Genomic DNA, 14,206 nt, shown 5'->3' with positions numbered 1-14,206 from the left:
CCAACCATAAAGGATTATTTAATTGACTCTCTGCCAGATTAAGGACAAGTGGTCTGGGATCAAGTACTAAAATACTATACAGATGTTTCCAGAGATGCCCAAATGAGCTATACATCCATTGAGTCTGTGCAAAAAAAATGGGAGGGAAAGCCAGAGGATTCAAAATGAACATGAAAGAAATGAAGAAATGAACATATTCATTCATTGGGCAAAAGTCCTTAGAATATGTTCATCTCTTCAGAATTTGATATATTCCATAGAATGTAGGTTTAGAGGGTTAAATAAGAATAGCATGACAATATCTACTGAAATGTCTTCTCCCTCAAGTTGTCCCTCAGTAGAAGCACAATGTACCTCCTACTGGCTGCAGTCTACACTCCTCTCTTGCTGAACTGAGACTCTACCTTGGGTCTTCTCAGCCCACAGTAGGAATTAGTCTCCCAATACTCAACAAGTCTGTAAATAATGAGCACCTACACATAGCAGGTACTTGTTCTAGGTGCTGAGGATATATAAAGTCACTGCCTTTATGGAACTTTACATGTAAATGGGCAGAGATAGTTAAATAAATATACAGTATACCAGATATATGAGATGGTTTTGAGTGCTTTAGAAAAGACTAAAGCAAAATTAGGGAGAAAGGCAAGCTGGTGTTGGGTGGGGGTTATTGTTTTATATAGAATGGTATCTAATAAGGTAACATTTGAACAGAGACTAAGCCTGATAACTAAGATAACTAAGGGAAGAGCATTCTAGGCAAAAAGGAATAGCAAATGCTAAAATCCTAAGGTGGGTACATATTTGGAGTGTTGGAAGGTAGCAGGGTCAGTGTACTGAGAGTGGAATGAGCAAGCAGGAAAATTATAGGAGATAAGGTCAGAGAGATTCTATAAAGCCAGATCATTGAGGACCTTAGAGGCCACGAGTAAAAGATGAGAAGCCACTGGAGGGCTTTGAGCTGTTAAAGGTGTATGATGTGACCTGCTTTTTAAAAGGTTAACTGGCAACAGTATTGAGACTAGACCATGAGGTTGAAGGGCAAAAGCAGGAGGGGCAGTTAGGAAGTCACTGCAATAATTTGTGAAAATGATGGCAATTTGGCCAGAGTAATAAGCAGTAGAGGTCATAAGAATATATGGATTCTGATGGACAGAATCCATGGACATGGACAGACAAATTTTCCAAAGAAGATATCCAGATGGCTAATCGGCACATGAAAAAATACTCAATGTCACTCATCATCAGAGAAATACAAATCAAAACCACAGTGAGATACCATCTCACACTTGTCAAAATAACTAAAAGTAATAACACAAGAAACAGTAGGTGTTGGCGAGGATGCAGGGAAAGGGGAAACCTCTTGCACTTTTGGTGGGAATGCAAATTGGTATAGCCACTCTAGAGAACAGTTTGGAGGTTCCTCAAGAAGTTAAAAATAGAGCTACCCTATGTCCCAGCAATTGCACTACTAGGTATTTACCCAAAGGATACAAAACTACAGATAACAAAGGGGTACATGCACCCTGATGCTTATATATAGCAGCACTATCAACAACAGCCAAACTATGGAGAGAGCACAAATGTCCATTGACTGATGAATGGATAAAGATGTGTTCGCACACACACGCACGCGCGCGCACACACACACACACAGCCATCAAAAAGAATGAAATGTTGCTGTTGGCAATGATATGGATGGAACTAGAGGGTATTATGCTAAGTGAAATAAGTCAGTTAGAGAAAGAAAAATACCATATGATTTCAGTTATATATGGAATTTAAGAAACAAAACAAATGAACATATGGGAGGAGGGGGAAAATAAAAAAAGAGAGAGGGAAACAAACCATAACAGACTTTTAAATATAGAGAACAAAGTGAGGGGTAATGGAGGGATGTGGGTAGGGGATGGGCTAGAAGGGTGATGGGTATTAAGGAGGGCACTTGTTAGGATGAGCACTGGATATTGTATGTAAGTGATAAATCACTAAATTCTATTCCTAAAACCAATATTGCACTGTATGTTAGCTAAGTAGAATTTAAATAAAAATCAGAAAAAAAGAAAAAAAATATACGGATTCTGGATATATTCTGAAGGTAAAGCTAATAGGATTTGCTCATGGTTTGGATCTCAAGTGAGGGAGAAAAAGAATCAAGAATGACCCCATGGTTTTTTGCTTTTTTTTTCTTTTAAAGATTTTATTTATTTATTTGACAGAGAGAGAGAGATCACAAGTAGTCAGAGAGGCAGGCAGAGAGGGGGAAGCAGGTTCCCCGCTGAGCAGAGAGCCTGATGTGGGCTCGATCCCAAGACCCTGAGATCATGACCTGAGCCGAAGGCAGAGGCTTAACCCACTGAGCCACCCAGGTGCCCCAGACTTCATGGTTTTTAAGACAGACTTGCCATACATGGAGATAGGGAAGACAATAGGAGGAGCAGGTTTAGGTGGGGCTTGACAGATAAGAAATCTAAGTGGAAATATTGAAAAGGGAGTTGAGCATATAAGTCTGGAGTTGGGATTTAAAGTCTGGTCAAGACAATATAAATTTGGGAGTAGTTAGTATACAGATGATTATCAAAACAATGCAATCACCAAGGGAGTTTGTATATAGAGAGAAGTGGTTTGATGACAGAGCCCTAGGCACTCTAACATTTTCGGTTAGGAAGAAGGAAGGGGACAGTAAAGGAGGCTGAGAAGGAGGAACCAATGAAGAAAGTAAGAGCTGAACCAAGAGAGCAGTGTCTTGGAAATAAGATGAAAAAGGTGTTTCAAGAACAAAGTAAACAATTCTAATAGTGCTAATGAGCCACTACATTTGACCATGCTTAGCATCAGTAACCTATACAAGAGCAGTTTCAATAGCAGAGGGACGAAAGCTGACTACAGTGGAGAATATGAGCAGAAGTAGAGATAATAAATATGTACTATTCTTTTAAATTATGTTTCTTAATTCTACCACTTATTTCTACTACCTCAGGGAAATAAGGTAGTAGCCAGAGAGGCATATGGGAACAACATGTCTGTGTTTTGTTTTGTGATGAGAGAGAAAGCAATGTACTTATATATTCATAGGAATAATCCAAACAAATTTGTGAAACAGGGTAGAGAAAAGATAATTCCCAGAGTTCTATCCTGGATAAAAGAGAAGGAATAGGATCTTGAGAATAGGTAGAGGGCTTGGGCTTAGAAGCACAAGTAAAAAACGGGGAGAGGAAGGGGCGCCTGGGTGGTTCAGTGGGTTAAAGCCTCTGCCTTTGGCTCAGGTCATGATCCCAGGGTTCTGGGGTCGAGCCCTGCATTGGGCTCTCTGCTTGACGGGGAGCCTGCTTCTCCCTCTCTCTCTGCCTGCCTCTCTGCCTACTTGTGATCTCTGTCTGTCAAATAAATAAATAAATCTTTAAAAAAAAACAACGGGAGAGGAAGACTGGATGGGCACAGACAGAAGAAGATGTAGTGAGAGAGTCATGGAAATTCTCTTGTGATTTCTTCTATATTCTCAGTAAATAGGAAGCAAGGTTATCAGCTGAAAGTGAGGAAGGGGAGGAAATAAAGTTTTCAGGGAAAGATGCATGAAATACTAATATAGAAGAGTGAAAGAATGCACAGATTAAGGAAATGTCTGGACAACACTATGGACCCATTTAAAATCAGTGGTCACAAACTTAAAATAAGACCAGTTACCATGTTTATGTTTCTTTTCATCATGTTCAGCAGTGTGGGCATGAGCACTGAGGAATTAGAGAGTGACATTGAACTACTAAGTTTAGTGTTTTGCTATCTGTGTGAAATGAAGGGAAAGAGAAGTTTGAGCGTGTATGTGAGGGAATGATTATAATGATTCACCAAGAAATCAGGAGGAAAACAAGGCTACCAGGAGAATGAAAAAGTGGTAGGATCAAAAGTCCTAGTGTATCAAAGATTATTGGAACCGGGATACTAGAGAAAATAGGTTAGCAAGACTGATGATGGTATTGACAGCTGCCTGAAATTGAGATTATGAAGAAGTTATAGTTATTGGCAATGACAAGGTTTAGGGTATGATCTTGGGATTGTATGGCTGAATTATGTGGGAAGATGAGACTGTTAAAAAAGAGGAAGTCAAAGAACTGAGAGGCTAGGTTTTGGAAGGATCATCTGTGTGGCTACTGAAATTATCAAGAATTATGAAAGAAGCAGCAACAGAAAGCAGTATCACTGAGCCAATAGCCAAAATCTTCAAGGAAAGAGGGGGATTGACACAGAGATCTACAAATATCAAAACCAAAAGGGTAGCAGATAGTATATTTTGACAGCATGAACTTTAAAGCTGGGGGGTGTTTTAGGAAGGAGGAAAGGATAATGATATAGAAATGGCAATGAAGAATAAGTGGGACCCCCATTGCTCCACTAGGTATAGAGACATGAGAGCTAAATCAGCCACAACTTGAAGCAAGATGTTGCAGAAGAAACAACATCCTCAAATGAGAACCAGTAACAACAAGTAACCAGTAGAAGAAACTACCAGACTAGAGGCATGTCTTTATATGCATTTGACTCTCTATGCCAATCCCAAACCAATACTAAAGGGATGATGTGTTGTGGAGATTAGATGAATGCCAGTAGAGTGTAGTTTAAAGAAGTGGCAAAACTATAACTTTTCAAACTACTGTTACTTTTGTTGCTTTAGATACACTGACAATCAGTTATGGTACAGTAGACGAAGACCTGGCCGGAACAATAATTTAAATGATTTTCTCCTTGAGATTAAAAATCCCAGATTTATCACTTAAACTAGAAGGACCACATGTAAAATCAATGTCTGACAAAAAAAATCTCCTACCAGTAAAGGTTCCCAATGGGCTAAAGAGCAATCAGTTAACAATAGCAAACAGCCTGAGTTAGACGAATTAAAACTGACAGGAATAGTGATGCTCAGTGCTACTTGCAGGCCAGAGGCTCAAAAGGCAGAGTGTATAGTATCACTGTACTAGATTTGTCTTAAAATGGGGCAAGGGTCAGATGCAAAAGGACAAATCTTGTACAACTCCAGCTTTTGCTTGAACAAATGAATGCAGTTAGTTTTTAGTTTTTAAAGTCAGTATTATTCTTTTTGTGAATTCTGACGGAGAAGGAAGTCCTCACTAGCATTACTCAGTTCCCAGGGCCTGGCAATCTGGTGAGTGCTTAAATATGTTTACTGGGTGAATGATTGTTTACTGGAAGAAAAAAAATGAATAAATTTAAAAATAGCCATTAGATTCTAAATATTAAAGTGCATCATGGTGGTACAAAAAATTATACCACGCTAAATAGGTGAAACATATTCTTTGAGAAGCACACTTACTATTTTTTTCTATTGCTAGATAAGTAGGATTATGATAAAATAATGCATCTCAGAACTTCATAAATATTGTGCTAAGGTTACACAGTTAAGACTAGGATAAATTTTTGAATATTGGAAAACAGGCGATACCACATTGTTAATGTGAAAGTAGAAGAGAAAAGGAATTGTTTCTTCTTGAAAAGGTTCTTTTATTATAGGTGGTGCCTTAGCCCAGGGACCCATGTAACAGTAATTTAAAGCTGTTGTATTTGACCTTGTACTGTTAAAGATTTTACAAATAAAGCCTTGGCCAGTCTCTAAAAAAAAAAAAAAAAAAAAAAAAAAAAAAAAAAAAAAGGGCAAGGGTCCTAACAGTAATTTGGGAAGATAATCCAACCTAGGTATCTGCTGTATAAAAAAATTTGAGGAAAACAGAGAAAAGTAAGAAAAGCAATTGTCAGGGCATTTTTAAAAGCTGTTTTTAAAAACAAATAAATAAGTAAATAAATAAATACTGTTTTTTGCAGGCCTTCCATCCTTCTTTTGTGGTAGGCCTTCTAAGCTAAAACCAACCCCAACTGAGGACAAGATCCATTAGTCATGAAGAACTTGAAAGGTAAAGAGAATTCATGCAGAAGGCTCTAGGAATTTATGGTGGGCACTATAAGAACACTCTTATGTTCTTATATGATATGAATGATATGGAAAAAGACACAGCACCCCCAAAATGTCAAAGGTAAAAAGCTTAACCTTATTTAAGGCTTACCCTTATTCAAGATAAACAAAAGAACAGGCTTTTCTTACTGAGGATGGCAATACTGACAGCCAACTGTCTGGCCACCTTTGTTCTAGAGCTTTACCCTCCCACTTTTTTGAGTTCTGGCACAGAGACCCCAGAAGGATATATGGCTCACCTGGGCTGTGACTGGCATTCTGAGGAAGTGCATTGGTGATGTTGGGCAGCTCATGCCCATAGTTCCCATCCTCCAGGGGACAGACATCCAGGTCACTCCACTTCTGCAGCTGCTGTAGCCAACAGGACTTTTCCTCCAGTTTGCAATGTGGATTTAAAATGATGCATACCCATAAGGCCCCTGGAAATAGAGCAACCAACATTCTTGATATCTTTCCTCTGATGTATGTGTCAGCTTTAATTTTTCAGGCTACTCTTTTCTTCCATTTCTGGTTGGTAGGAAGAGTTTCCAAAACATCAGCTTTTCTCAATATAAAAAAATCAAGTCGGCTAAAGTTTTCAGAAATGGCTTATTTTTCCTCCCTAAAGCTTTCTTAAAGCAGTGATTATCTGGATATCTGGATGTGTGCCTGTAATGATGAACAAGACAGATTTGGACTTGAATTCTGAGCTCAGATTTGTAGTCCAACATACTATTTATTAAAAGCTTTCTATGTTCAAGGCCTATTCTCCTACTGGAGAATAAGACACTGTTCCAACCCTTGAGGAGCTACCCAATGGGGGAAATAGATTAAGAAGCATAAAGTCAACTGAATAAGATGAGTCTTGTTAAGATAAAGATATGTTCATGGTGGGATGCCTGGGTGGCTCAGTGGGTTAAGTGTCTGCCTTTGGCTCAGGTCATGATCCTGGAGTCCCAGGACTGAGTCCCGCATTGGGCTCCCTGCTCAGCAGGGAGTCTGCTTCTCCCTCTGCCTCTCCTACCCTGGCTTGTGCTCTCTTTCTCGCTCACTCTCTCTCTCCATCAAATAAATAAATAAAAATCTTAAAAAAAGAAGGTATGTTCAGGGTACAATAGCAGCATATAGGAAGGACACTTAGCAGAAGGACAAAGGTCATAAAGGAGGTGCTCAGAAAACATCAATTTTTGATTAGTTGACCTTGGATTTTTTGAACTTCAAATCCCTTAACTGTAAAACTGACAGCACAGAAAAACTACTTTGTAGCGACAGTGTGACAATTAAATGAAATAACATTTGTAAAAGGCCTAGCATATTACTTGGCACATAGCAGAATTTTAGTATTTCCTTTTTCCAAGAAAATTTATTTCAACTTGGATTTTGATACTGCTGATCAACCATGATGCCTTAAAACTATCGCATTCTTCGATCTTCTCTGTCACTATAGCTGAGTATCACATTTTCCATATAACCAATAGTTACTGTTTCTCTTACCATCTCACCTTTCTTTTAAGCAAGGCTGCCTCTTTTCAAGGTTGGCTATGTGACTGAGCCAGATGTATTCTCAATCTCAAATCTGCAAAAAGCCTGGCTGCAGAATATCTTAAGTTTAAAATCCTTTGGGATGAAGTTACATCTTTGGACAGAGTACTTTCAAACACTATTTCAAGGCCTGTTAGGCTCAAATAGGAATGTTTTAAAGGACATTTTTAGCCTCAATATCAGATACTACTTGAAAATGGTGAAAATTCATTTCTACTGACTCAGTTTTAAAAATCTACCATGAAATATAAACTATGCTATGTAATAAAATAGTATTATTATGATGACTCTCAAGAGAATTATAGTTAAGAGTCACCCAAACAATAATTAAAGCATGGCAAATGCTATCACAGACATACATAAAATTCTATGACAATACATGATGGAGCAATGAATTCTGCATATGGGGTCAGAAGAAGCTATAGAAAGGATATGACATATGAGCCTGAAGAATAAACATGAATTAATTCTGGTTAAAGATACCTAACCACTTGGGGCGCCTGGGTGGCTCAGTGGTTTAGGCCACTGCCTTCGGCTCAGGTCATGATCTTAGGGTCCTGGGATCGAGTCCCGCATCGGGCTCTCTGCTCGGCAGGGAGCCTGCTTCCCTCTCACTCTCTCTGCTTGCCTCTCTGCCTACTTGTGATCTCTCTCTGTCAAATAAATAAATAAAATCTTTAAAAAAAAAAAAAAAGATACCTAACCACTTATAGCAGCAATGTCCACAATAGCCAAACTATGGAAAGAACCTAGATGTCCATCAACAGATGAATGGATAAAGAAGATGTGGTATATATATACAATGGAATACTATGCATCCATCAAAAGAAATGAAATCTTGCCATTTGCGACAACATGGATGGAACTAGAGGGTATTATGCTTAGCAAAATAAGTCAATCAGAGAAAGACAACTATCATATGATCTCCCTGATATGAGGAAGTGGAGATGCAACAGGGGTGGAGGGTTAGGAAGGTAGGAAAAGAATAAATGAAACAAGATGGGATCAGGAGGGAGACAAACCAAAAGAGACTCTTTTTTTTTTTTCTTTTAAAGATTTTATTTATTTATTTGACAGAGAGAGATCACAAGCAGACAGAGAGGCAGGCAGAGAGAGAGAGAGGGAAGCAGGCTCCCTGCCGAGCAGAGAGCCTGATGCGGGACTTTATCTCAGGACCCCGAGATCATGACCTGAGCCGAAGGCAGTGGCTTAACCCACTGAGTCACCCAGGCGCCCCCCAAAAGAGACTCTTAATGTCACAAAAGAAACTGAGAGGGGTTGGGGGGAGGAGGGAAGGGAGAGGGTGGTGGGATTATGGACATTGGGGAGGGTATGTGCTATGGTGAGTGCTATGAAGTGTGTAAACCTGGTGATTCACACACCTGTACCCCTGGGGCTAATAATATATGTTTATAAAATATAAAAAATTATTTAAAAAAAGACATGTACACATAATTACTAGCACTTAATTAGCATAAGGGTTTTTTAAAAATGTGTTTACATGTTTATTTCCTTCTCTAGAGTGTTTACTCTTTGAGGATAGGGACATTGTACTTACTTTTGTATTTTGTATTGTCTGGCACAAACTTGGTACTCAATAAATGTTTGTAAAATGAAAATAAAAGAAACACAATTGTTTATTAAAAAAAAAAGATACCTAACCACTACTTCCTTCTGAAACCTCACTAAAATGAAAATAAAGGGATAAAAATAGGCATAAACTCACCCAGTTACAGGGAATGGGAGAGATAAAACAGAAAAGCCACAGAATTTTAGAATCTAGAAAGTATGTGGATGAGTGATAGCTGACTTAGAAAAACAAAGAAAGTTGAAACCTCCACCAGCCGTTAGGAAAGCCCAGAAGCACAACTGATTCAGGCTGCAGAACCCTGCTGAAAGTGGAGCTGAATTTAGTAAAATTGGTTAGAAATTTGTCAAAGTTCTCAGGCTTGCAGAATTCCTCCTCTGTTCAGAGTATCAGAGTGCCTGCTCCTTCCCTCGCCTGGATGAAGACCAGAGTTTTACTCACTGGGAAGGCTGATTCAGACAGGCTCTGGATTGGAAATATTATGCACAGCCAAGAGTGGGGTGTCCTTCCTAAAAACTGAGGGATTAGGGAAGATATATATATTGAACAAATGGATACCTCCCAACCCAACCCTCTTTCTCCACTTGATTCTAAGAAGACTGTGACAAGTTTATAACTCAGAGACAAGAGACTGGAGGATTCATCTCTGGAAATCAGGCCGGGGGGAAAAACGTAGCATATACTGTAGTTTGGGCTCTCCACTGGAGAAAAGCCTAGCCAGATCATCCTCAGTTAAACTGACTAATTAACAAGGTCTCTCTCTCTCTCTCTCTCTCAAACACACACATGCACACACACACACACACACACACACACACACACACACACACACACACACAGCTTCCTTTTAGCTCTTAAGTATTACTCTTAAATAGGATTGGATAGCTAAGAAACATTAGATATATAAGAAAAGCATCTTACATAAAGGGCAAAGAACAAAGCAAACAGAAGGAAAACCTGAGGGAATACCAAAAAGGCACAGGTCACAAAAAAACTTAAAGAGAAAAACCTTTCCAACTGATACTGTCAAAGTGCGAAGATCCTGCATCTATGAAGAGCAGGATGCAACGACAACTAAAATGGGCTCTTGGAAATTAAAAATATGATGCCAAGAAAATTTATTGAAAATTAACAAAATGGTTGATGGGGCGCCTGGATGGCTCAGTTGGTTAAGTGTCTGCTTTGGTTCAGGTTGTGATCCCGGGGTTCTGGGATTTAGCCCCACGTCGGGCTCCCTGCTCAGTGGGGAATCTGCTTCTCCCTCTCCCTCTGTCCCTCCTGCTCCTGCTCATGCTCTATCCATCTCATTCTCTCTCTCTATTTTTTTAAAGACTTTATTTATTTATTTGAGAGAGAGAGAGAGTGAGGGAGAGCACGAGAGGGGAAAAGGTCAGAGGGAGAAGCAGATTCCCTACAGAGCTGGGAGCCTGACGCGGTACTCAATCCTGGGACTCTGGGGTCATGACCTGAGCTGAAGGCAGTGGCCTAACCAAATGAGCAAATCAGATGCCCCATCTCATTCTCTCTTAAATAAATAAAATCTTTATTAGAAGATTAATAAGATGGTTAAAAGATAAAACTGAGAAACCTGGAAGATAAAAGATAAAAAACAAAAACATGAGAGAAAATGAGAGAAAAAAATACCAAAATTAGAGACTCAATCTCCGTTTAGTATGTTCAGTCACATAAAATAATCTAATAATTTTACTATGTTGTTAGAGACATCCCTCTGGAACCCTCTATTTTCTTATTCTTGATACAGACTCTCCTCTAAGCCTGCAGCATAGTAACCTAGAAACTAATATCCAAATAACAGAAGTAGTTACAGACAAAAAGAGAAAATAAAGGTGAGGAAATGGAAAAAAAAAAGTTCAAGAAAACATCTCAAATTAAAAGATGTAAGTTTCCCATTTGAGAAGGCCTACTGAGTATTAAGCAAATTAGATTTTTAAAAATTTATTTATTTATTTATTTTTAGTAACCTATACACCTAATGTGAGGTTCAAAAACACAACCCTGGGACCAGGAGTCACATGCTCTACTGACTGAGCCAGCCAGATGCCCAAGTAGATTATTATTATTTTTTTGTTTCAGGAGTAGAAATTTATGTATTCATCACATACATATAATACCCAGTGCTCATCACTACACATGCCCTCCTTAATGCCCATCACCCATTTAGCCCATCACTCATCCATTCCCCACCTCCAGCAACCCTCAGTTTGTTTTCTATAGTTAAGAATCTCTTATGGATTGCCCCCCTCTGTTTTTGTCTTATTTTATTTTTCTGCCTCCCCTGTGTTCATCTGTTTTCTTAAATTCCACATATGAGTAAGATCATATGGCATTTGTCTTTCTTGGACTTACTTTAAAAAAAAATTTAAGACTTTTATTCATTTCTTTGACAAAGAGAGAGAGCACAAACAGAAGGAGGGAGAGAGAGAGGGAAAAGCAGGGTCCCTGCTGAGGACCCTGGGATCAAGACCTGAGTCAAAGGTAGAGGCTTAACCAACTGAGCCACCCAGGCACCCCCCTGACTGACTTATTTCACTTAGCATAACACACTCTAGCTCCACCCATGTCATTGCCAATGGCAAGATTTCATTCTTTTTGATGGCCGAGTAATATTCCTGTGTGTGTGTGTGTGTGTGTGTGTGTGTGTGTGTGTGTGTGTGTGTACACACCACATCTTCTTTATCCATTTATCAGTCAATGGACATTTGGGTTCCTTCCAGATAATGCTGCTATAAACATTCAGGTATATGTGCCCCTTTGAATCGGTATTTTTGTGACCTTTGGATAAATACCTAGTAGTGCCAATTGCTGGATTGTAGCATAGTTCTATTTTTAACTTTTTGAGGAACCTCCATACATTTTCCAGAGTGGCTACATCAGCTTGCATTCCCACCAACAGTCCCCTTTCTCTGCATCCTCACCAATATCCGATGTTTCATGTGTTGTTAATTTTAGCCATTCTGACAGGTGTGAAATGGTATCTCATTGACGTTTTGATTTGTATTTCCCTGGTGATGAGTGAAGTTGAACATTTTTTCATGTGTCTCTTAGCCATTTGTATGTCTTCTTTGGAGAAATGTCTGCTCATGTCTTCTGCCAATTTCTTTTTTTTTTAAATATTTTATTTATTTGACAGAGAGAGAGGTCACAAGTAGGCAGAAAGGCAGGCAGAGAGAGAGGGAGAAACAGGCTCCCCACTGAGCAGAGAGCCCGACGCGGGGCTCGATCCCAGGACCCTGAGATCATGACCCGAGCCGAAGGCAGAGACTCAAACCACTGAGCCACCCAGGCGCCCCTCTTCTGCCAGTTTCTTAACTGGGTTACTTATTTTTTGGGTTTTGAGTTTGTTAAGTTTTTTATAGATTTTGGATACTAGCCCTTTATCTGATATGTCATTTGCAAATATCTTCTCCTATTCCATTAGTTGCCTTTTAGTTTTGTTGATTGCTTGCTTTGCAGAAGCTTATCTTTTTTTTTTTTTTAAAGATTTTATTTATTTATTTGACAGACAAAGATCACAAGTAGGCAGAGAGGGCAGGCAGAGAGAGAGAGAGGAGGAAGCTGAGCAGAGAGCCCGATGCGGGGCTCAATCCCAAGACCCTGGGATCATGACCTGAGCCAAAGGCAAAGGCTTTAACCCACTGAGCCACCCAGGCACCCCCAGAAGCTTTTTATCTCGATGAAGTCCCAGTAGTTCATTTTTGCTTTTGTTTCCCTTTCTTCTGGAGACGGGTCTAGTAAGAAGTTGCTGTGGCCGAGGTCAAAGAGACTGCTGCCTGTGTTCTCCTCTAGGATTTCGATGTTTTCCTGTCTCGCATTTAGGTCTTTCATCCATTTTGAACTCTCTTTTGCATATGGAGTAAGAAGGTAGTCAGTTTCATTCTTCTGCATGTTGATGTTCACTTTTCTCAACACAATTTGTTGAAGAGACTGTCTTTTTTTCCCATTGGATGTTCTTTCTTGCTTTGTCAAAGATAAGTTGACCACAGAGTTGAGCGTCCATTTCTGGGTTCTCTATTCTGTTCCACTGATTTATGTTTCTGTTTTTGTGCCATTATCATACTGTCTTGATGGTTACAGCTTTGTAATATAGCTTGAAGTCTGGAATTGTGATACCTCCAGCTTTGGTTTTCTTTTTCAACACTGTTTTGGCTATTTGGGGTCTTCTCTGGTTCCATACAAATTTTAGAATTGTTTGTATCAGCTCTGTGAAAAATGTGGGCAGTATTTTCATAGGGATTGCACCAAATGTGTAAATTGCTTTGGGTAGTATAGACATTTTAACAATGTTTGTTCTTCCAATCCATGAGCATGGAATGTTTTCCCATTTCTTTTTTTTTTTTTTTAAGATGTTATTTATTCATTTGTTAGAGAGAGCACAAGAAAGGGAACTGGAAGGCAGAGAGGGAGAAGCAGTTTCCCCGCGGAGCAAGGAGCCCAATGAGGGACTCACTCCCAGGACCCTGGAATCATGACCTGAGCTGAAGGCAGACTCTTAACTGACTGAGCCACCCAGACATCCCTGTTATTCCATTTCTTTGTTTCTTCTTGAACTGCTTTCATAAGTGTTCCATAGTTTTCAGAGCACAGATCTTTTGCCTCTTTGGTAAGGTTTATTCCTAGTTATCTTATGGGTTTTGGTGCAACTATAATGGGATCGATTCCCTGTTTTCTCCTTCTGCTGCTTTCTTATGCATGTACAGAAACACAACAGATTTCTGAACATTGATTTTATATTCTGCAACTCTGCTGAATTCCTGTATCAGTTCTAGCAATTTTTTGGTGGAGTCTTTTGGGTTTTCTACATAGAGCTGCATGTTGTCTCCAAATAATCAAAGTCTGACTTCTTCCTTGCTGATTTCAATGCCTTTTGTTGCTTTTTGTTGTCTTATTGCTGAGGCTAGAACTTCCAGTACTATGTTGAACAACAGTGGTGAGAGTGGATATCCCTGTTGTGTTTCTGACCTTAGGGAAAACTTCTCAGTTTTTCCCTAATGAGGATGGTATTAGCTGTGGCTCTTCATATATGGCCTCTATGATGTACATTCCCTCTATCTCTACTTTCTTGAGGATTTTTTTTTTTAATCAAGAAAGGATGCTATATT

The 14,206-nt window shown here is 39.3% G+C and overlaps 1 protein-coding gene across 2 annotated transcripts in view; it reads right to left on the bottom strand.

Annotated features, from left to right (window-relative positions):
• The window catches only part of ZSWIM5 (zinc finger SWIM-type containing 5), a 214,023-nt gene that overhangs the window by 30,264 nt on the left and 169,553 nt on the right, over positions 1-14,206 (bottom strand). For both annotated transcript variants that reach the window (XM_046023252.1, XM_046023261.1), the window contains exon 5: positions 6,217-6,396. In XM_046023252.1, the coding sequence (XP_045879208.1) occupies positions 6,217-6,396 (180 nt within the window). The remainder of the gene's footprint in view (positions 1-6,216; positions 6,397-14,206) is intronic.

Source organism: Meles meles, chromosome 1 (genome assembly GCF_922984935.1).
Source record: "Meles meles chromosome 1, mMelMel3.1 paternal haplotype, whole genome shotgun sequence".
NCBI lineage: Eukaryota > Metazoa > Chordata > Mammalia > Carnivora > Mustelidae > Meles > Meles meles.
The sequence above is the reverse complement of the archived record's forward strand: the minus strand, read 5'-3'. Positions and strand labels throughout refer to the sequence as shown.